The following is a 23,239-nucleotide window of genomic DNA, read 5'->3' as shown; positions in this document are numbered from 1 at the left end:
GCAAACTTATGGCTGAAAGAGTACGAGTTTGCTCAAGACAAGAAATACCGAGTGGAACGGAGATGCCGCAAATTAAGGACAAAAATGGCTTGGGCCCATGTTGCAGCAGGAAAGTCAAATATAGATTAAAGGGGGTTGAAAGCGAGAACTGCTGAAACTGGTATCATCTAAAATGCGGAAAAATATCCGATGACATATACGCATCAATAACCGTGATAGTCTGGTACTGTGAAAGCTGCTGCCGCGCTAAGAACAAGGAGAAGGATACTCCCCAGGTGAAATTGTTATTCAGATATGTGGATGACATTGTTAGAACAGTCAAAGGGGAGCCGGGTTGTCTTCTCGATGCCGCCAATTCTCTTCATCCAAATCTGCAGTTCACTCTAGAGAAAATTAATTCGGAGGGGAATTTGCCGTTCCTGGATTTGAACAAAAATGTATCGCAGGGTAGGCGTGTAACTTGCAGTCGGTATCAAAAACCAACAGATACAGGGATTATACTGACATATAGAAGCTGCGCCCGAACTCAGTATAAGCGTAGTGTTATCCAAGGCACTGTACACAGGGTTCTTAGGAGTACACCTAGCTGGGAGCAATTTGATAAGGCTATGGAAACTAATAGGGCGCAATGGCTGACAAATCAGTACCCTGAAAATTGGTCCGCAAAGGTGGCTTCAGACGCCTTGGGCAAAATCATCGAGGGTAAGGGCAAGTCCCTGGATAGTGAGAGGTGTTTGTCATCTCAATCACAAAAGGATGTGAAGCGCCCAATGCTGATGGTGCAATATAGAGGCAACCAGAGCCAATTTTTTGCTAACAGGTTACAAAAAAAACTAACGTTCAAGTGGTTTTCAACACAAGAAAACTAGAATCATGTTTACCATCACTGGAGTCAGCCTTTTCTAATGACCTCAAGTCAAGAGTGGTTTACAAACTGTCATGTAAGGGATGCACTTCCACCTATGTCGGACAAACTGTTCGACATTTGACCACTAAAATTGAGGAACCAAAGAAAGCAGACTCACCGGTTGGCCTACCCATTCAGCAAGGCCATTTTGAGGGAAATAGCGCAGATCTTAGTTGGGAAGGGAAATTATAGCTAGGTCAAACAACCAAAAAAAATTGTTGACACTAGAGGCAATACATATCAGGAAAGAGAAACCGGGCTTGAACACGCGCGATGAGTTTAGGAGCAGGGAGTTAACACTGATTTTAAGTCCCAAAATACCTTTGGTTTTTAATTTAAATCGTACATGTCTAAATCGAAATTATGATTCAGAAAATTCTAGACAAACTAATTTAAAACTGTTCAATTAATTTTAGAGGTTAAAAGTATTTTAATCATAACAGTAACTTAGAGGTCAACTGTGATTGGCTAACTTTTTAACATGAAGTTTCAGAACCAACATGTATGTGATTTATTGTAAATAACATTTGTAAACTGATGTTTTGTCGTCATTTAGATTAGTTCATTGCAAAAATTCTGACGATGCACTTAGTTGCGAAAATGATTGAAATTTACTTTTTTGCAAAAATTTCTTCATCAAGGCTTAAGTTCCAGAATCAAAAAGTTTTGGCTAAAATGAAACAATTGAAATAGATTTTATGTTAGCATCAAAATAGCGAAAAAATGAAATTGTAAAAAAAAATGATGAGAACCCTCAGAAATTTGTGACTAAATAAGTAAAATTGTTACACAATACTTGTTACATAATTTTAGTAATAATTGTGAAGTTGTGATTAGTTATAATTTTTCTATTTTGAAATAATGATGTGTATGACATTTTTTATGATCCAGAATTTAGTCCCAAAATTTTTTTTTGAATTTTTATTTAAAACGTACATGTCTAAATCAAAATTATGACTCAGAAACTTCCAGACAAAATAATTTAAAATTGTTTAATTATTTTTTTTTGATTTTATATTCAAAATGTATATGTCTAAATCAAAATTATGATTCAGAAAGTTCCAGACAAACTGATCTAAAACTGTTTAAAAGTATTTAATTTTAATAGTAATTTAGAGGTCAACTGTGATTGGCCAATTTTTTAACACGATGTTTTAGAACCAAATTGTATGTGAACTTGCTGAACCGAGGAAAGAACCTCCGACGGTTACTAGAAGACAGTCCACTGAAGGAGAAAAAAGTGGTTTTTTGGCACTACGTGGTGAACAATACCATAAGCAGCCACAGAACAAATAACTATTGCCCAGCCGGTGTCGAGGAACTGACAAACTATTTGAAGTCGAAGAAGCAGCAGATATTGGCGATCGTCTATTGCAGAAAGAAAGGAACGCCCGACTTGTTTAGTCAGCTCCTCGGCACAGGAGTGCTCAGTAATCCAGCTAAAAAACGGCTAGTATCCAAGAGCAAGCAAAGCGACCCGGAGCAGCTCAAAGAATACTTGAAGCAGCACCAGAGTGCTGAGTTGGAACTGAAATCTCTGCGATTGGTAGTGGCACACAAAAAAAATCTGTCAGAGCTGATTGGCAATATCAGGGGCAAACGACAGAGACCATCACAGACAAGAAGGAAGGCGAAAGCAAGACGTGAGCGGAAGCTGAAGGCAGAGGAAGTGTCTGCTGGTCAAAAAAAGGGGTAAGAAGAGTGTGATTTGTTTGCTTGCCTTGTGAGTTTCATTACTCGTGGCCTGAAAAAGAATGACCACAGTACTTTTGCCTGCTGTTTGGCTCAGACAAATTTTAAAAAGAAAACTAACTTGGAAAAATGTGTTGGAATATTTAAAACTCTTTAAAAAAATTCAAGTATCTGTACATAGACTGAAGTTTCCTAAAAAAAAACTGTCTGAAAAACGATCTACTACCGGACTTTTTGAAGTTTAGGGTCCCCGAGAACGGGGTTTTTTCGGACCATGCGGTGCATAATTTTCAATTACAACTACTAAGGACTGAAACCTCTAGGAAAAATGAGGATAGGAAAAGGTATGAGGAGATGCTAATGAAAGCAAGATCACTGGTGGGCATCAATTTTCCGCTTCGTGAGGCGTCAAGTTGAGGCAACCCTAAAGACAACATCAGAAAACCATAGAAACAAGTTAGAAAAACTGTCCGAGAGACAAGATAAACCTCTTGGGTCGGGGGAGAAACGCGCCATCAGTTAAGGTACTTGATAACATTGAACTGCTTGGATGGGTATATGAAGTGCTTTAAATGGGCGCGAAGCATCCCATTAGAGACAAAACTAACGAAACACACTTTTTGGCGGATATCGACATTTTCCTCTCACATTTGGAAAATCAAAAACATCTGGTGAAACTTTATGTGAAATAGAAGCCGCGGCAAAGGCATATGCATAAAACGTAAGGCAAACCCCGGGAGACAAAGCCGTTGAAAAAATCGAGGAAATACCTCAAAGATAATGGGTTGCTGGCTGTGCCTTTTGATTAGGGGGTTGGTTTTTTCATAATGAGGAAACAAATGTATGAACCAAAGCTGGAATCTTTGTTGCATTCTGCTCAGTTTGTGAAAAAAGATGCAACCACTGATGAGGTTATACTCAAACTTGAAAAGCAACTTAACACAGAATTACTCGCCATGAACAAAAGAGACGAGATAAGTGATCAGTTACATTCTAAGATGAGGTCAGCGGGTGGGCAGCCCGGCCGTTTTTACGTTTAGCTAAGGTACACAAGGCTGAGACACCCCTAAGACCAGTACTATCACTTCCAGGCAGCTCGCATAACAAAGAGAATCTTATCAAAATGCTTGCAAAGTTTCTGACTACATCGATGGAGCCAATATTGAAACCAATACTAAAGAGGCCAGAGAAACAATTGAAAATATTGCTCTAGATCCGGATGAAACTATAGTATCTCTTGATGTGAAAAGTTTGAACACCAACGTTCCCCTGAAGGAGGCAATTGAAATTGCTTTACAGAAGCTGTACAACCAGCAGTCTCCTCCTGAAATTCAAAGAGCAACCATGAAAAGGCTTTCGAATATGGCGGTCAGCAAAGTATATTTCAAGTGTAATGATTCATGGTATGTACAGGTTGATCGTTTAGCAATGGGTGCGTCCCTCGCTGTAATTCTGACAAACCCATGGCTGAAAGAGAACGAGTTTGCTCTTAGACAAAAAATACCGGTGGGAACAGAGATACAGTAAATTAAGGACAAAAACGGCTTGTGCCCATGTTGCAGCAGGAAAGTCACATATGGAACAAAAGGGGTTGAATGCGAGAGTTGCCGAAACTGGTATCATCTAAAATGCGAAAAAATACCCGATGATGTATACGCATCAATAACCGAGATAGTCTGGTACTGTGAAAGCTGCTGCTGAGCTAAGAACAAGGAGAAGGATACTCCCCAGGTGAAATTGTTCCTCAGGTATGTGGATGACATTGTTAGAAGAGTCAGAGGGGAGCTGGGTTGTCTTCTCGATGCCGTCAATTTTCTTCATCCAAATCTGCAGTTCACTCTAGAGAAAATATTTCGGAGGGGAATTTGTCGTTCCTGGATCTGAACATAAATGTATCGCAGGGTAGGCGTGTATCAAAAGCCAATAGATACAACCATACTATACTGAACTATAGAAGCTGCGCCTCAACTCAGTATAATTGTAGTGTTATCCAAGGGACTGTACACAGGGTTTTTAGGAGTACATCTAGCTGGAAGCAATTTGATAGGGCTCTGGAAACTAATAGGGCGCAATGGCTGACAAATCAGTACCCTGAAAATTGGTCCGCAAAGGTGGCTTCAGATGCCTTGGGCAAAATCATCGAGGGTAAGGGCAAGTCCCTGGATAGTGAGAGGTGTTTGTCATCTCAATCACAAAAGGATGTGAAGCCCCCAATGCTGATGGTGCAATATAGAGGCAACCAGAGCCAATTTTTTGCTAACAGGTTACAAAAAAAACTAACTTTCAAGTGGTTTTCACCACAAGAAAACTAGAATCATGTTTACCATCACTGGAGTCAGCCTTTTCTAATGACCTCAAGTCAAGAGTGGTTTACAAACTGTCATGTAATGGATGCACTTCCACCTATGTCGGACAAACTGTTCGACATTTGACCACTAAAATTGAGGAACCAAAGAAAGCAGACTCACCGGTTGGCCTACCCATTCAGCAAGGCCATTTTGAGGGAAATAGCGCAGATCTTAGTTGGCAAGGGAAATTATAGCTAGGTCAAACAACCAAAAAAAAATTGTTGACACTAGCGGCAATACATATCAGGAAAGAGAAACCGGGCTTGAACACGCGCGATGAGTTTAGGAGCAGGGAGTTAACACTGAAGTTAAGTGTCAAAATACATTTGGTTTTTAATTTAAATCGTACATGTCTAAATCGAAATTATGATTCAGAAAATTGTAGACAAACTAATTTAAAACTGTTCAATTAATTTTAGAGGTTAAAAGTATTTTAATCATAACAGTAACTTAGAGGTCAACTGTGATTGGTTAACTTTTTAACATGATGTTTCAGAACCAACATGTATGTGATTTATTGAAAATAATTCGGAGGGAAATTTGTCGTTCCAGGATCTGAACATAAATGTATCGCAGGGTAGGCGTGTATCAAAAGCCAATAGATACAACCATACTATACTGAACTATAGAAGCTGCGCCTCAACTCAGTATAATTGTAGTGTTATCCAAGGGACTGTACACAGGGTTTTTAGGAGTACATCTAGCTGGAAGCAATATGATAAGGCTCTGGAAACTAATAGGGCGCAATGGCTGACAAATCAGTACCCTGAAAATTGGTCCCCAAAGGTGGCTTCAGACGCCTTGTGCAAAATCATCGAGGGTAAGGGCAAGTCCCTGGATAGTGAGAGGTGTTTGTCATCTCAATCACAAAAGGACGTGAAGCCCCCAATGCTGATGGTGAAATATAGAGGTAACCAGAGCCAACATTTTGCAAACAGGTTACGAAAATTAACTAACGTTCAAGTGGTTTTCACCACATGAGAACTAGAATCATGTTTGACATCACTGGAGTCAGTATTTTCTAATGAACTCAAGTCAAGAGTGATTTACAAACTGTCACGTAGTGGATGCACTTCCACCTATGTCGGACAAACTGTTCGACATTTGACCAGTAGAATTGAGGAACAAAAGAAAGCAGACTCACCGGTAGGCCTACCACTTCAGCAATGCCAACTTGAGTGAAAAAGCGCAGATCTTATTTGGCAAATTATTAGCAAAAACTTCTTCTTTTTATGATCTCCGATCATTTTGTACAGATAGTTTAGATTTTCAAAACCTGCAGATGCACAAAAATGTGCGAATTTACAATTTTAACGCATTCTCAAAATTTTTGGAAAGCTTTCTCGTCGCTGTATTTCAGTGATTTTGTCAGATTTTCGAGATAACTAGCACCACTGATATGAACCATAAGGGGTCACAACCCGACTTTTCTATCTAAAAAGACAATATTTAATAAGTTTCTATTTTTAGGGCAAACCAAAGGATGATTACCGAATTTAACGCTGTGCATATTGTGAGAGCTGGGCGCCTAAACATAGTCCGACGGCAATGGGGAATGCCTCATCAATAAGAAGAAAACCCAGGGTGTCTGAGGCAAGGGCTGCAAGCCAGTCAACGGCTCTAGGGGCTGAGCAAACTTTTAGTCTTGCTGCATCGGTGTCAGAGCTTTAGTTAGCAAATTTAAAAAATTCTTCTGTTGCAAAACTAGGTTGTACCAGGACTTTTGCTGGTGTGTTGTAGTGTTAACACACGAATCGTAAAAGATTTCCAAAGGTCTGAAGCTTTGTGTAGAAAGATGGAGGGAGAATCCTTCGAGGTCAGTCGTGTGACAAAAACAAACGCTAAATAGGCGGAACTAGACAAATCACACAGTAATTGCATGATTTTCTTAACCGATTGTCTGATGTCGGAGGTTTTATATTGCACTATGTCGGGGAATGAGGTAGCAGTCCTAAACAAGTACACCAACTTAGGCATAGGGAAACAATTGCGAAGCAAATGAAAGGCAACATAAGATGGTAGATAGTCAAGGTTCAATCAGATGGTGTTCATTTTACTTCTTTATATCAGCAAGGAAATCAATTTCGTTAATCTTATCCCGTACCCAATGTTTTGATCTGAAACTTAAGACTTCCTGCACCCACTGCGGCAAGCTCACTTCATCTAAGATTCTGATTGACCTATCACACAAGTTTTTTAATATTCTATCTTTTCTCTTTAAAAATTTTTCAAGCGTGTTCTTGTGTCGGCTTATTAGGTTGTTGATATTACACCTTGCTTGCAGGTTTAGGTAGAATATTCCCAAAGCCCAACATTTTTATCTATAACTCTCCTTAATACCTTCCTTGCTCAAGATATGGGACTGTTGCCTGGCTTAACTCCAGGGGTTCTGCAAAATATATGGCCATATAATGGGGTTTCCGCCCTACATTATGCTATAATCGTCCTTCTTTATCTCCATTATTTCCATAATCGCTCAGGAAAAATAAATAATGGCCATTTTTGAAACGAGTTTAGCATCCCAAAGCTCTTTATTGACTTTTGAGAAAAGAGTAGCCTCAAGGTGATGTGGAGTCATGCTTTTTCGAAGCAATCCAAGTGTGATTTTTATTTTCGCGCATTCGTCCTTTGCGTATGAGGGATTCCACTGCTCACTATTTGTTTTACTTAATGGCCATAATCGAAGGCAATTCCATACATAATGGCCATACTTTTTGCCCTTTCCCTCCATTATTTATGGCCATAATGGCCCCTACCATTATTTTTGTGGAAGCCCTGTAACTCAGATCTCAATAGTTTTAATTGAATGCTATGCACAGCTTGATCCGACACAATACCGTTATCAGGCACGCGAAAGCGTAGAAAACCATAGAAAATAGTTTTAGAGATGTCTGCTATTTGAATTATATATTTTTATAGATCTGTAATGGCTGTCTACGAGGAATATTCACCCGAACTCCACGATTCATTGCCACCTCTAGATACCGATCCTGGAACAGGCGAGGAGGTGAAATTCGACTGCATTTGCCTGGGTACCGGATTGAAGGAATGCGTTGTATCTGGACTTCTGTCAAGATCAAAGAGGAAGGTCTGATTTTTTTTACAACAATTGTAAGGACCTAGATGAGCTCATGACACAAAACCTAATTGCTTTAACAAAGTAGTCTTTAACCAGTTGAAAAGATTTGAGACTTATGCGATTGCTTTTTTAAGGATTATAAGACTGATGTATCATTTTGGAACCTAGGCACGTTCCTGGATCAGATTTAATGTTATTTAATGACCCGGCTACCGCGAGCCTTTGGTAGCTAAGAATCGAGCGGATTGATAATCGAACTGATTGACAAAAATAGAACCTTTTGTGAATAGGTTTTATTAACTGCTTTTCATCCATGATCGCCTATGTTTAGGTACTGCACCTTGATAAAAACGATTTCTATGGCGGTGATACCACGTCGGTCACCTTGAAAGACCTTTATGTCAAACACAGAGGCGACGGATCTCTAGCTTACAACTACGGCCGAGAGAAAGACTGGTGCATTGATTTGATTCCCAAAATTTTGATGGCCACGGGAAAGGTTATTTTTGTGTTTAGACTTCAAATAAGTTTGCTTCATTTGACTGCTTGTTGAATTTTGATTGTGCGTTTCAGTTGATCAAAGTGCTGATTTACACAGACGTACACCGTTACGTTGAGTTCAAGCAAATTGAAGGCAGTTACGTTTGTAAAAGCGAAAAAGCAAGTTTCAGAGTCTCGAAGGTGCCGGCAAATGAAAAGGAAGCATTGACATCCGATCTTCTGGGGTTACTGGAGAAACGTAGGTTTAAGAACTTTCTCATCTTTGTAGACAAGTTTGACTCCGAAGACCCTGCTACATTCCAGGGCCACCCTGGTCAAGTTACTATGAAGGAATTGATGGCAAAATATTCCCTCGCAGACAGCACAGTTGACTTTGTAGGCCATTCGATTGCTCTGCACACCGATAATAGTTACTTGGATGAGCCATATGGCCTTACTGTAAAGAAAATGAAGCTGTACCTGGACTCACTGATGCAGTATGGAAAGAGTCCCTATCTATATCCAATGTATGGCCTTGGAGAGCTGCCACAGGGATTTGCCAGATTGTCAGCCAGGTACGGAGGGACTTACATGCTTAGAGCAGCACTGGAAAAGATTCTTATGAAGGACGGAAAGTTTGCCGGAGTAGTTGTTGATGGAAAGATTGCTCGAGCCAGCCAATGTGCTTGTGATCCATCTTACGTACCCGACAAGGTAAGACAGGTTTATCAGGTTGTTAGGGCCATAGTTATTATGGACCATACACCAGCTTGCGTGAGCAACTCAAGAAACCCGCCTGAATCATGTCAGATAATCATTCCAAACAACCAGTGTAACCGAAACTCCGATATCTACGTGTGTTCCGTTGGCTGGACCAACGAGGTAGCTCCAAAGGGATACTACCTGGCGATTGTAGCAACAATGTGTGAGTCGGGACCCAACGGGAACTGGAAAGACGAAGTGCGACCAGGAGTGGATATCCTCGGACCAGCGATCGATACTTTCTACTCATTAGATAACTTCTACGAGCCAATTGGAAACGGACAGGATGACCAAATATTCGTGAGCACAAGCTACGATCCGACTACTCATTTCGAGACGACCAGTCTCGACATAGTGAGAATCTACGAAGCGATGACAGGGGAGAAAATCGACTTCGATAATCTGCCATACAAAGCTCCGTCGGATGAATGAAATTTACCGAAATTAACATAGGCGGGCATAGAGATTAGAAATACAGTTGGACATGTATTTTGAAAACTTGCTGATGTTATTTACACCATATACTATTGTCAGATTTTAAGCGTGTTTTTTAATTGTATAACGATGTCGTTGAATTAAAATCGGCAGGTCGCAGCGCACTCAATCAGAAAAAAGTTGAGAAGAGTTTTGAGAAGGTAGCATCTGAAATCTGATTGGCTGTTCTAGTGAAGTAGCATAAATTACATCTATGATATGATAGCGGCTCTTCATTGATTATTTCATAAGTCTGAAATGTATACTGGTTAATACAGCCCCTGATATAATTTGAATAATATTTAATCATTTAAATGCCGTTTAAATTTACCCTTCCGTTGAAAATTTAGTTATGCATGGACACAGTGTAATGGGCGAACATAATTGTCAACAATACAGGGCTATTTTTGTGTCGTTGAATCGTAACTTTTTTGAAGTGTTATGTAGTTGTAATTTGAGCTATCTACAAAAAAATTATTTATTGAGCTTTTTTGTCGGTCAGTTTAACTAATTTGTCGCATGCAGTTTTTGATCTCTTGAACTGAGAAGACTTTTTGTTCAAGAGTGTTTGGCAAATCTCTTTAACGAGAATTATTAGATTAAGTTTTTGAGACTTGTTAATCTGACCCTTTTTTGTAACCCTGATTTAAACTGTTATTGATTCTAAACACCCTATTGTGCTATTGACTGATGTTACTTTCCAACAGTTTTACATAGAGCTTTGAAGTTATAATTTGGCCATACCAACGAACGGTTTTACTGCAATTCGAAGCTCTATTTTAAATGGCTTCAAAATATAACCCTTAAATGTTATGTTTTGTAGAGAGCGAATTATGTTTGATGAATTGAAGGTAGGAGTAAATGGGACAAATTTTATGGAATGCAAAATGATATATTCTTGTCTTCTTTTTTAAGAGTGAAATTGCAGAAATATGTCACATCTTTTTCAGAAACCACAGTCGTTTAATCATTTTAGTGTTTTAGAACTGAATGTTCTACTGTTCTTAATTTGAGAGGAAGAGTTTAATGTTGTGCTACCAATATGATGGAAGTGGAACGAAATAGCATTGAAATTCCTCTCAAGGATACTGACGAGGTGAGTCAAAAGTTGTTTAAACTGTCGAACGGAATAATGATTTTGTTTTTGGTCACATTCTTTGTTGTAAGAAGCAACTATGGTTTAGGGTGGAGATTTTTACGAAATTCTAGGAATTTGAAAAAGCTCAGAGGAAGTATGTATAATATTTAGGCCCAGAAAGATATTCCAACAACTTTCTCAAAATCGAAAAAAGAGACTAAGATTTAAATCAAGAGAAAGCTTGTAGACCTTAGTCTCTCTTCATTTCTAGGACAAACTCCTTGACCATTTTCACGAAATATCAATTTAAGAAATGTTGCGATAGGCAAGCGGTATTAAATCGGCTGATTTGTTATATGAAATAGAGAAGGGTCATCTGTTGCTTGCTGTGCAGGATGTACAGAATGTTCCTATCAAAATATTTAAAGAAAATGAGTTCAAAAATAAAGAAATTAAAAAAAAAATTTTTTTTGCAATTTTGTGTTTTAATTTCTTGCTGATTTTTTTTCTTGAAAATTGAGTTAAATTAGTTGAAAAACGCAAGAAATAGGAGAAACCATAGTTAAAATTTACCGTTTAAAATTGAGTATGCAAATCACGACCAAAAGTGCTTTAATATGATACCACACTTGACGCCCTACAAGCTTTAATCGAGGCAGCCTAAATAGCTTGAAAATAGTTTAAAAATTGTATCCTAGTCCATATTCATTTCCTCTCTTCTCTAGTGGTAGGAACAACAAGGGCAGTAGATTGTTGAGGATTTTGCTCAGAATGTTCTGATCAATGTTCTATTTCGAAAAAGTTTATTAAAAAATTGATTTAAAAACGCGTATGTATTGTACAATATAAAAAGTTAGTGTAATAGCTTCAGTTCATCCGCACTAAGCTAAATCAGAGACTGACAGAGGCTCCCCACGTCACACGAGCATCAATTTTATGGTCTAATCAGTGGTTTTACAAGGTTGATTATGAAGACCAAATATGATTGGCATGGCCTAATTAGTATGCATGTCAATTTTCATGACAATTGGACAATGTGATTAGTAATTTTAATGAGAAAAGTTGGCAGTTAAGAAAAAGGAAAAAGAGCCCTGACAGAAAGTTCAGGTTTTTTTCTCAACACTTTCAAACAACATTTTTTGAGTGTTCGGAATCCGAAAAGGTTTTTCTGATTCTGGATGGAAAAAGCACTCCTTACTCCGTCGTTGCTTCCAATCCTACTGAATTGGTCGGAACAAAAAATGTATTTAAATCATTAGTAAATTTGAATGATCGGACCACAAAAAGTTTTGCTAGGGAACTGAAAAATTAATTTTTTTTTCGAATGCTTTACTACCGGTTTTCTCGATAACGGGAGAGGATTTCAAAGTTCAGCTAAACACATACCAGACCTATAAAAAAGTAATTGAATCAGAATTCTCTATCCTGTCGTATACCAGTTCCTATAATGGAATTAATCTGACCAATTTTTAGGCTCTGAGAAAACGTTTGAATTTTTTTTGGAATCTGAACCACAACTGAAAGATGCAGTATGATATAGCTTTCGATCCCTTGGTGTTTCAATAGTACCTATTGTTGTGTGAGAAAACCTACCTTGCGTGATACTTCTTTCCCACTGAATTCGTGAAGTAGTCGAAATAAGTTGGAGTAATTGGTAATATTTTTAAGTTATTGAAACTGCGGTAATAGGGGCAAAAGTGAAGGCCGAGTGCAAGCTTGGGCGATTAGGTTCAGAGGAAAAAAGTTAATTTAGGATTATCGTATGCCTCTCTATTTTTTAACCGCCTTGTAACCACATTGGCCTTCTCTTTACACTTGGGAAGCGAGTGTATTAGTACGAACCTCATTTTTTCCAACCTAAGTCGCAAATATTGGTGCTGCACCCCAATAATGGTGAAGCACCTTTACAGGTTTTTGATAGCAAGTGCTTTGACATTCGAATAGTAATAAATTAACTCATTTGATGCATTTTTAATTCATCAAATGAACCGAAAAAAACTATTCGTTTCAAACAACTTGAACATAATGAAAACTCGATTTCAGAAATTTTCTAACTCAGTATATCTCGCAATTTTTTGAAATACATAATTCATACATATTGTGACTTTATGCTTTGCGACTCGTTACTTGCAAATTTAATGTGGCAGCCTTTAGTTTGTTATATTCCAAATCATTACATGCAAAATTGAGTCTATTTGTCTTTGGTGCCCATTTTGTTGAATGGCATTTGCAAGTTATTAGCTTTTGTAGCTGCTTTATTCGTGACTAGTGTTTTTCAGTTGTTAAGCTTGCGTGGCTGAGTGGATTTTGCGTGAGACTCAAAATCTCTTGATTGCAGAAGGTCGCAGATTCGAATCCTACACGTAGCCGAGTTTTTCTTAATTCGATGATTATTTCTACTTTCTTTCTTATTTCACTTGATAGAGCTGCTTTTTGGTCGTGTTCTCGCAAGGGTTTAGAAAGAAAATCCTAGTATGTTACGAGAACCCTTAGCTGGTGCATAAGTTATTGAAAACATTATCATTTAAGTTTTTCGAAAGTATTTGGCTGTCCATTTTAGTTTTTCAGGCTTGATTTCTTTGCCGTGATACATATTATCAATTGAGTCTTTGGAATTTTTAGAGAAGGGGCTGTTGTTTCAACCAAAAAAATTTGGAGGAACTTGGTTTTTGGGTTTGTTTTTGTGACTTTTTCCGATACAAATTTAGGTACAAACAATTATCAAAATGAGTGGGATAGTATATCTATCTAAAGCCCGTTAAGTTGTGAGTCAAACTTTTGGTTTTTCAGTGTCAAAAAAAAGGTTTTGCAATTTCTATTGAACTGAGCAAGTAGGTGTAATGATAGAAAAAACTTTTAAAAAAAACGTGAAACATTTAGTTTTACTTCAGGAAAACAAGTTTTCGAAACTTGATTAAGCTATTGCATGCCAATCAAATCAGTTTTTTATCGCGATTTACAAGCGTTAGCAAATCGGAATATAGACTTCTTTCAGACTAGCAATTAGTTTAACAAAATAACTTGAGTCATGGGGCTAGGGCTAGAAGTTATCATATCTTTTCTGATTGAATGTGTGGCCAAATGGTATATGTAGAGCTCGTATATGTAGAGCATGTAGATTTTAATGCTTAGATAATGATTAATTATGATTCGTTTGAAAGAGTACAATTTCAATACTAAACTTTTTTGTTTTCGCTAATTCACAAATTAAAGGTGTTCATGAAAATTGTTCACTAATTTGGAAATTTCACTGAAGAATTGGAAATTGCATAGCATCTGTTCTCTGCTTTATTTGTGTCTAGTGTTTGGCGCCTATTAAGCTTTCGCGGCTGAGTGGTTAGTGTTTGAGACTCTTAATAACTAGGTCGTATGTTACTACTTTGAGGCTTGTTTCTAATTTTCATCATTGCATTTTTCAGAGCTGCTTTGTGTTGTGTTCGCCTCTGGGTAAACTTTGTTGCAATAACTACTTGACATTGGCGGTTCTCGGCATCCTTTTCTCAAATTAAACAGCATTCGAGGCAAATATAAAAAAAATTGTTCCATTTAAAAAAAAACTCATGTGGCTTTGTCCCATGTTCTTTCGGCTAGCTGCCGTGCTATGGTACTAATCGCAAGTGGCACAAAGCTATGCTTCGATTCTCTGTTAATTTTCTATTGTTTTGTTTGCTTTGTTATTAAGAATCGATTAAAGTAGTTCAGACTCTTATATAGGCGGTATTTTTTGTCTAATTTTTTCATGAAATGTCTTAAAATTTGTGCAGGCTCAAATTTACTTTTCACGGCTTGAATTTTGATTTTTTATAAGCTTAGTTCATTTCCTTTGTTAGAATAAAGGCAAATTCCACAATCGAGCAGCGAAAATATAAAAGTCACGAAAGCGTGATTGACTTCTAATTTCGAAAGCAATTTATTATCAGATTTCCCAGTGAAATAAAAGTTTAGCTATTGATTCAGTTTTCTCAAATTAGGTCGATTTTATCAAAAAAGTGTCAATCACAAAATGGTCTAAAAGTTCAAAGAGCTTAGGGGTCATCTATTGTTTTCACGGAAATTTAAAAGTTGAGATTTAAAAAAAAAACAAATCAGTATAATTTTTCTTTTTACTTGGGTTCATTGACTCTTTTGCAATTGTCTATTGGATATGTTTGATTTCGAAGACAACGGTCGTCGATTAAGTGATAATGGTTAATTTACTAACTTTCTTAGCTTTCGTCTCATGGCACCATGCACAAGAAACGGTAAAAATTTGAAAAGAACAAGTGTTTTTTATGATTGTAGTCTTCTGACTTGCATAGTAACCGGCTAATCTTTTTTTACTCCTTGTAGTATATCCTTGCACGAAATTTCAAGTTTTGCTGCTATAATTTAGAGTTCTTGCTGTTCAGTATTGAGAGCTATCAGTTTTATCAATATGAGTGAGTTTTGTACGATTATTTCATGCGATTGTTTCCTTTCTCTTTTATCCTGGTCATTTTTATACGGCAGGAATGTCATCTAATTGAATTTTAGAGAGATTATTTTTACTTTAAACCATTGCAAAACATTGTTTTCAGGTTAACTTTCTCAACAATGATTGATCTTTGTGTTCCGTTTTCAAAAATTTGTCCCCGTTTTCGAAAATTCATCTCAAGAATGATTATCACCGCGAAAATCATCTCAGAGTAATGAACGTAGTGAAGGCTCTTATGAAGGTCTTGGTGATTTTCGTTTTTTTATTTTTGTTTTTAAAATAGTTAACGCTCAGTTTTAAGTTTTCGCGTTAGAGTCTAGGTTTTGTTTTTCAAGTTCAGTTCTTTTCCATTGTTAAAAGGAAGGCAAACTCCACTATCGAACAGCAAAAGTGTAAAATGTGATTGACTTCTAGTTTCGAAAGTGGATTCTAATGTTCAGATTTCCCAGCGGAATTAAAAAATTTATCTTTTGATCCAGTTTTCTCAAATTGAGTTTTTTTTAAATCTGGTTTTTTGTCGTTTTCTCACTAGTGTTCGCGAAGCGCAGCTTCGCCTCTGTAATATTTTTAATACCATCGCATATTTGATTCTTTAGTTTGTACTACTGGGAGCTGTGCAAATAACGTTTTGAGAGTCTAAGGAGAAAATACTACTAAAGAAATATTACAGCCATTTTTGTAATGTGTTTATTTTAATAAAGTGTTGATGTCAATGTAGAGGAAAGAGTATTGACTGTGTTCCTCCCAGGTGATCGAACTGAGCTTCGACCAGTTACCCGAGAGCGAGGAGGTGATCAGTATTCTGAAGCAAGAATTGGCAGCTGCGCATATATGGAACACACTAGCTGTGAGTAAAGAGAAATCATGCTGGAAAATATTCAGCTCCAGTGTTTGATTATGGCTTATGAAATTGGAGCTGAAAAAAAAAATAGCGAGCTGATTAAAATCAAATCATTTTAAAAGAGAAGATTCTGCTCTTATTTATGAGAGAATTGATTGAATACCCTTTGCTGGGAAAGCAATGCAAAGTATGAGTTTCAGCTGTAATCGCAAAAGTTTTTACATTTTTTTCATTGTAGATAGCTTATTCTTGGTAATTATCATGGGCTTGAACTTTACTTAAAACCATTTATACTCTTCATGTAAGTGTACAAGTGCCGAAACGTTTAACGGGTAACCACTTGGTTAGTTTAAATTAACCATGTTGTTTTTGTCTGTTTTTTAAGCTGTTATGTTTTCTTGTTCATTAGTTTTTGCTTGTAGATCCAATACTATAGACAGGGTAAGAGCGAGGACTTCGTGAAGATTCTGGAGACTGCGAGAAATGAGGCCTTCACCGAGTACCCTGGATCGGACAAGGACCAGATGGTCACCTACGACACCTTGGCCGCTTACTACGTCCAAAAGGTAAGATAACCTTCGAAACAGTCAAGTACTTTACACGTGGACGGTTTTCAATGTTACGCCAAATTTATTACACCATATCAATTTCAATAGTGCACATGACTTGTGCAAAGAAACATTTACTGTGGCTTAGTGCTGGATTAATAAAATATTGGTAGTAAATTGGTCGCTGAAGTCTCAGCAGATACATTAGAAGCTCTAAAGCTCTGTCGGTTTTGGAGATGGAAAAGATGATGGTATGTGAACCGGACGCTGTTGGATCAAAATGACGAAAGTGATTCATGCATACTCAAATGGGATATAAATGTTTAGTTGTGAATTTGGTGCAAAATCCTCCCAATTCTTAGCTATGTTTTTTAAAAGGTCGTTGACGATAAATTTGGTACATAATTAAAAGACTCCCTATTTGAGCATCCACAGCTGAGTTATTGCATCCAGTAAAAAGTCGATATTCTAGCAACTTATTCCGTAATTTTAAACGAAGACTCTAACAGCCTACATGTTGACTATACAAGCAGCTCATTTCATTTTCTGTACACAGGATGCATGAAGGAAAATAACAGGAAAACTCGAGTAATGAACATATATGTGGGAGGAGTGAGTCTTGACGTATCGTACCATTCTGCGTTGAATTAGAATCTATTTGTAAGCTGCGTCAACGTTTGTTTTTTTTCAATGGCTTGATAATTAAACGCGTTTTAAGTGCCACTTGGTCTATATTGATGTTTCAAATGCGAAAAATAGTTAGTATTTCAGTCGTGACATGCATTGTCAAGTTTCTCCAACAGAGTTTCTGCCTCACGACTTTTGAGCATCGTTTAAAATACTAAAATGATTTTTTTTTGTAATTGGCGCTCGAACATTCTATCTCAATAAGTGGCTGGAAACCATAAGCGGATTTAGAGACGGCGGCGAAGGTGGGGGTTGTGGGAAGGAGTACTCCATTTGGTACTCTTTCGAGACCTCCATTTTTTGCTGAATGAACCTAAAGTTTTTCAAAATGCGCCTTTGGCGTCAGTAAATAATAATGTTGCGGAGAAAGAACGCGCCGAAAACGCGGTTTTTGTCAAACAGTGGCTAAAAATGTTTTTTATTATTATTTAGAAATTCGCCTGCGGCGTAGAAAATTTGGTCAAAATTGGGTCTTTGTAGTGATTTGGGAGAGCTCGGAAAATCAAATTGCAAATCCAACCCCCCCCCCCCCCCCCCCTTTGCCCGCCTTTGAGAAACTCCTAGATCCGCCCCTGCTGGAAACAATAAATTGTCAACTGTTTTCTAAGATAAGGATATTTTCAGCAATCACCATCTGAAATCTTCCAATGGAACATAGAAACGAATGCTTCCTCTATAAAATGGACCTCTATAAAGAGGAAAAAGAATTGATTTATTCAAGAAAATAAATGACATTAGAAATCAATGCGTTTAGAAAACCTTTGGAAAGGGTAGACAGCGAGATCAGTTTATCTGGTCTATGTCAACCCTTGATTTAGCATGTGAGAGTTTTGAGACGAGCACCGAATCGCCCATTTTTGCTATGCTGTCTGTTGTTGGAGGTCCAAAATTCGTGTATCAAAAAATTCTAGTTAATTTGAAGTTAATCTATTTTTTTTTCAGGCGAGAAAAGAAAAAGACAAAGAGGAAAAGAAAAGACTGTACAAGCAGGCGACATACCTATACACAGTTGCTGACAAAATCATCATGTATGATCTTGTAAGTGCTCTCAAATAGCTCCGATAAATCAGTTCCCTTCATTATGGCTCGGCTCAGCAATTATGAGTAATGAACGTAGTTCTAATTTTTCTAATTTTTTGAAAGTTCTAATTTTTTGCACAATATTTTAAAATTTTTTGGAGAGCATTTTTTGCCAATTAAGTGGTAAATTAAACATCAAAAAGTAGTTTTTTTTAAAAATAAAATTAAGTTTTTAAGCCTGAAAGTCCAAGGAAGTAAATTTCCATACAACGGGCGTTCCTCGATCGCGTTACTTGCTCAAAATTAGACTAAAACACCAAAGTTTCAAATATTTTTTTCTTTACACTCGGACATTTTTTCGATACTTCTCAAATGTCGTTCGAATTAAAACTGAAAGGGTTTTAACATGATTTATCCCTCGACCCATTCCGTAGATTATTTTTAGTACCTGATTTCATCTAAGAAATGATACTAATTTGAAGAAAACTTAAAAAAAAAAACTTTTTTTTTTTGTTATGAGTATGGTTGGTACATTCTATGCTACTTGCACAGCAACCAGCTATCCTTGTTCTTATTTAGAACCATTTGCTGGGCAGGGCTAATTTTTGTCTGATAGAGGGCGACAAAACAGATCAGGCAGACGCACAATTCAATTTCGTCTTAGGAGCTGACCCGCAAAATGTCCCAGCATCTCTTGGTAAACTTTTATTAAAGTTCTTTATTATGGCTTCAATGTATTCAACTAATATTCTGTATTAAAGATGGAAGGTTGAAACGTTTTGCAGTTATCTCTAATGCGATTTATATGTGTTTATTATGCTTTTCGAGGTTAAGGGTTGATTTTTTAATAGGAAAGGCATGCATCATGTTCAACAAGAAAGACTACAAAGGCGCTTTGGCATGCTACAAGAAAGTGCTGAAATCTCATCCTAAATGTCCAGGTAAAACATTGCGTATTGTTTTTTTATATCAAGGCAGATTTGGAATAATTTAAGCTTCGTCGGAAATCCCCCGCCGCTACAAATCGTATTCAATAGTTTGTTTCTTTTTTACCCTTGCGATTATTCATAGCTGAAGTTCGTCTTGGCATTGGTCTGTGCTATCTCAAATTGTCCAAACCGGAGAAAGCGAAGGAGTCTTTCGAGCGAGCACTGGAAGTGAAGCCCACCTGTGTGGGAGCTCTGGTTGGTATGGCCATCATGGAACTGAATGAGAAGTCACTGGAATCCACGAGAACGGGTGTACAGCTCCTCTCGAAAGCATACCAAATAGACTCTTCTAACCCCATGGTGCTTAATCACCTGGCCGACCATTTCTTCTTCAAAAAAGCAAGTACAAAAATCATAAGAAGCACTTATTTATAGACGAGTCTGCTTCAAGGCGCCGTCTGAAATTGAATTTTTTGTTTTGAAATACCACAAAACAAAGCTTTTCTGGGTTGTTTGTTTTTTTCCCAGAAGGCCCTGATTTGCTCGTAGTTCTTTTTCGGCTGTCCAAAAGACCAGCTATAGTTTTTTGTGGAGCGTTTTGTGATAGATCAATATTTCAAAACTGGTGCTGACTTCAAAGAAATAGTTGAATTTTATTACGCATGTCGTTACGCAAAGCAAAAATGAAAGAACTCGGCTGTATTGGGAAACCAATTTTAGTTATTTGGTTAATTTCTACCTAAATCTTTGGTTAGCCTGAAGAATTGATAAAATTCCAAGTTGTTGCTGGGAGTCAAGGTTAGCAGATAGTTTACAATTCACTGTTTTCTGCTCAAGAGTCGAAGAGATTGTCTTCAATCTCCAGACTGTGCTCTGTTGTAAAAGTATATAGCTCCTGATATTAAAGCAGTCGTATAACAAATGAGAAATATTCGATCGATCAGGGCTGCGAACATTTTCCATCCGACCGAGTTGATTTCTTGATCATCTGGATATGGTTCAGGCTCTTTGTGTTCTTTGACAAATGCTTCTCGCTTGGTTTTCTCGTTGTCGTTGGACTGTGGTGCCACCTTATCGATCTTTTTTGTTACCTTTTTTGGCAACTTCAGTTTGGCAATGAAAAATATATCCATTACTCTGCTACTAATAACCATAATGATACATCTTGGAACTCTTTTGCACGGAGGTGTATAATAAATAGTCGACGATATAACCGTAACAAGGAGCGAAATCGAAGCTAGAATTATTAAGAAGACTACGAAGGATCCCGCGATCGGAAAGTCTTCTTCGGTGCTGGGAGGCAGAATGTCAGACAGAACCAACAGCTCCACAACTTGAGCTAGAAGGATCGTGACCGCGAGTGATATTTTCTCTCCAGACTCGACTGGAAGAATCAGCGCCAGGATTGACATAGCTCCCATCATGATTGCAGGAATCAGAATGACAGTGACGTAAAATGTGGGCACTCGGTTGAAAATCATAACATACTCGTAACAATCGTAGTTCCAGAATTCAGTGAAGTTTCGGAAAGTTCGGTTGCCTATTGAATAGTTGACTGGTTCAACTAGGTGCCATTGACCGCTTTGATGGAAGTTATACAGGTCAATTTTTGTGGGGTGATTGACTATAGGGTCTCTTCCCAATCTGAATGCAGAGTGGGTGTTTGCCCACTGCCCGATCATGAAGTGGCATTCCTGAAACATAGAGCGCAAAATGTTGATGCATTTGAAAATCAATCAAAATATGGCCATTTCGTCCGTGTATATGGTTGATTGAGGCGTTGATAGAACTTGGAAACTTAAAATAACAACCCAAAATTTTGTCCATTATTTAGCAGCAGCCGGTGCGACGAGTCAGAAATAAGTGAGAAGAAAAGTTGAATGGGTTCGAAGTGCGAAGTAAAGAAGTATGGCGTAGGGTGTATAAGACTCATCGTGATTCTAAGAAAAAACTCGTAAAAAATGACTAAATATTTAAACTCAAATTTTGCGAAGAGTGAATATTTCTCTTCATTGTACGATAAATTATTTCATCATTATGCTTATATGTTTATTTTGGTCTGCCGGAATATCGGTTGCAGTTTATCTGTTTTTTTTCTTCACCTGAGAATCGAAGGGAAAGTACTTGACTTGGATGCTGCATGTCATCTTAACATTGGCTGTACTGCTCCTGGGAACGATCAAACCATTGTACACTATCACCTGCTCTGAATATCCATCGTAAATTACTTCTGTGGCATCAAATGGAACCAAATCAGGAGTCCATACACTCCTAGGAGGCAGTTGAATCATATATATGTTATTCATAGTGGGATCCCAGGCTAAATGAGGTAAATAATAAAATGTATAGAGCCACACCTTGATATTTACTGTTCCTTCTTTTTCGTCAATTCCGAGAAGTTGGTAGAGATCAAAGTAGAGAAAGACAGTGTTGTTCGTCATGTTGGTATGAGGCGTGTTTTTGGTGGTTTGGTTTAGGATCGATGTAATGAAAGCTTGCTCTTCCTGGAGTGACAAAAAGCAGCATGTTAGGAGTACAAATGATGAGACGAGTAGAGCTTGATAAACAATAGTCAATCCGATCATTTTGTGCTTCTTTTGCTTTGTACTAATGCGAGAGGTTGCTTTAACTATGACTAATTTTAATGCTGAAGTTGAAGTTACGTAGATTTTAATTTTGTAATTTTTGAATGAGCCCGCTGCTTTTCATAACTAAGTGTGCTCAAAAACGTAACGTTTACTTCAATTTTTGGCAAGTTTTTCGTTTTTTCGCGCTTTCATTTTTATGATTTGTTTGCGTCAGTAGCTCTCTTCATATTTTGACAGTTTGTTTGTTCGAGATGATAGACATAAATTATCGTCTATATGAGACTAACTTTTTTATTTTGGCTGAATCACCAGCTTTTTTCAAACAATATCACCGATTTTCTTTTTTCAAATCAAGGGTATTTTTTCAGCCAAAATAAAAAAAGGTAGACATGAAAAAAGAAATCGGTGCTATTCTTTGAAAAAAGCTGGTGCCTTTTACCAATTCTTGTAGCCAAGTAGTTCGCTTGTAAGAGTAGCCAAACCTATAATCGCAAAAAATGAGAAAAGAAAAAAGGCTTATTTTTCAAAACTCGGGATCCAAATAAATGCTGTTTCACAGACTTATCAGTATGATTAATTATTATTGACCTTAGAAAAGATATGTGATATTGTAGTTAACTTATCGCTCAACTGAATACTCAAACTCGATAAGAAGCTAACTGGTCAATTTGACGTTCTTTTGGGATTTTTTCGGATACATTTTATAAATTACAAACAAATTGTTCCCTTTTTTAAAACAAATTTATGATTTTTATTGCTTTGTGCAAACTTACGAATCGGCACAACAGTTGGCTGTAGGCAAGGAAATTTTTCTGCTCGGATATGACAAATTTTGTACAGTGTAGATTGAATGATGGCTTCTGGCTTATCATGCTCCTTGCTTGTCTTTTTTTGTAGGTTAAACTACAAAAATGATTAATATGAGTAATGGCTGTAATGAATTTAGTTTATGAGCGAAGGGCGTATGCTTTTGTAAACGGATGAGTGTAGAATTTGACAAATTTGCCAGGGTTTAATTTCAAGTTTATTTCAGGACTTCGACAAAGTGCAACACTTGGCTCTTCATGCTTTCCACAACACTGAAAACGAGTTCCTCCAAGCGGAGAGTTGTTACCAGTTGGCCAGATCTTTCCACGTGCAGGGCGATTTGGACCAGGCCTTCCAGTACTACTACCAAGCTACCCAGTACGCCTCCCCACAGTTCATATTACCATACTATGGACTCGGACAGATGTACATATTCAAGTTGGTGAAACATTTCTTAGCTCTATCTTTTTCAGTTTTTTTAAAAGCCAAGTCAACAGACGAATAATCACATAAAATCTAGATGAATTTCGTTAAATTTGCTGTCTT

General features: G+C 37.4%; 3 protein-coding genes across 3 annotated transcripts in view; 2 read left to right on the top strand and 1 right to left on the bottom strand.

Moving 5' to 3' along the window:
• LOC134844682 (RNA polymerase-associated protein CTR9 homolog) overlaps positions 1 to 23,239 on the top strand; it is an 86,602-nt gene that overhangs the window by 52,734 nt on the left and 10,629 nt on the right. The window contains exons 2-9 of the mRNA XM_063861492.1: positions 10,724 to 10,838; positions 16,022 to 16,120; positions 16,537 to 16,680; positions 18,292 to 18,387; positions 18,949 to 19,066; positions 19,221 to 19,310; positions 19,441 to 19,697; positions 22,920 to 23,131. Of these exons, the coding sequence (XP_063717562.1) occupies positions 10,785 to 10,838; positions 16,022 to 16,120; positions 16,537 to 16,680; positions 18,292 to 18,387; positions 18,949 to 19,066; positions 19,221 to 19,310; positions 19,441 to 19,697; positions 22,920 to 23,131 (1,070 nt within the window). The 5' untranslated portion in view covers positions 10,724 to 10,784. The remainder of the gene's footprint in view (positions 1 to 10,723; positions 10,839 to 16,021; positions 16,121 to 16,536; positions 16,681 to 18,291; positions 18,388 to 18,948; positions 19,067 to 19,220; positions 19,311 to 19,440; positions 19,698 to 22,919; positions 23,132 to 23,239) is intronic.
• LOC134844881 (rab GDP dissociation inhibitor beta-like) lies at positions 609 to 10,647 on the top strand. The gene is made up of 9 exons (XM_063861701.1): positions 609 to 792; positions 2,285 to 2,330; positions 3,850 to 3,967; positions 4,013 to 4,122; positions 4,647 to 4,862; positions 5,688 to 5,857; positions 7,863 to 8,035; positions 8,358 to 8,525; positions 8,600 to 10,647. The coding sequence occupies exons 1-9, from the start codon at positions 609 to 611 to the stop codon at positions 9,698 to 9,700; spliced, it is 2,286 nt and encodes a 761-aa protein (XP_063717771.1). The 3' UTR covers positions 9,701 to 10,647.
• On the bottom strand, positions 19,985 to 22,004 carry LOC134844390 (neuronal acetylcholine receptor subunit alpha-5-like). Its single transcript, XM_063861047.1, has 2 exons — positions 21,401 to 22,004; positions 19,985 to 20,992 (listed from the first exon to the last, which is right to left on the bottom strand). The coding sequence occupies exons 1-2, from the start codon at positions 21,881 to 21,883 to the stop codon at positions 20,153 to 20,155; spliced, it is 1,323 nt and encodes a 440-aa protein (XP_063717117.1). The 5' UTR covers positions 21,884 to 22,004; the 3' UTR covers positions 19,985 to 20,152.

Source organism: Symsagittifera roscoffensis, chromosome 4 (assembly GCF_963678635.1).
Source record: "Symsagittifera roscoffensis chromosome 4, txSymRosc1.1, whole genome shotgun sequence".
NCBI classification, from domain to species: Eukaryota; Metazoa; Xenacoelomorpha; order Acoela; family Convolutidae; genus Symsagittifera; species Symsagittifera roscoffensis.
The sequence above is the reverse complement of the archived record's forward strand: the minus strand, read 5'-3'. Positions and strand labels throughout refer to the sequence as shown.

Excerpts from the sequence above, each read along its gene's own strand:
- LOC134844881 (XM_063861701.1), top strand. The coding sequence starts at position 609 with ATGGAAACTAATAGGGCGCAATGGCTGACAAATCAGTACCCTGAAAAT. Across the intron at positions 793-2,284 it reads GCTGATGGTGCAATATAGAG|AAAGAAAGGAACGCCCGACT; the intron begins GCAACCAGAGCC and ends CGTCTATTGCAG. Across the intron at positions 4,863-5,687 it reads AGCCAATTTTTTGCTAACAG|GGCGCAATGGCTGACAAATC; the intron begins GTTACAAAAAAA and ends GGAAACTAATAG.
- LOC134844390 (XM_063861047.1), bottom strand. The coding sequence starts at position 21,883 with ATGATCGGATTGACTATTGTTTATCAAGCTCTACTCGTCTCATCATTT. Across the intron at positions 20,993-21,400 it reads ACTTTCCCTTCGATTCTCAG|GAATGCCACTTCATGATCGG; the intron begins GTGAAGAAAAAA and ends TCTATGTTTCAG.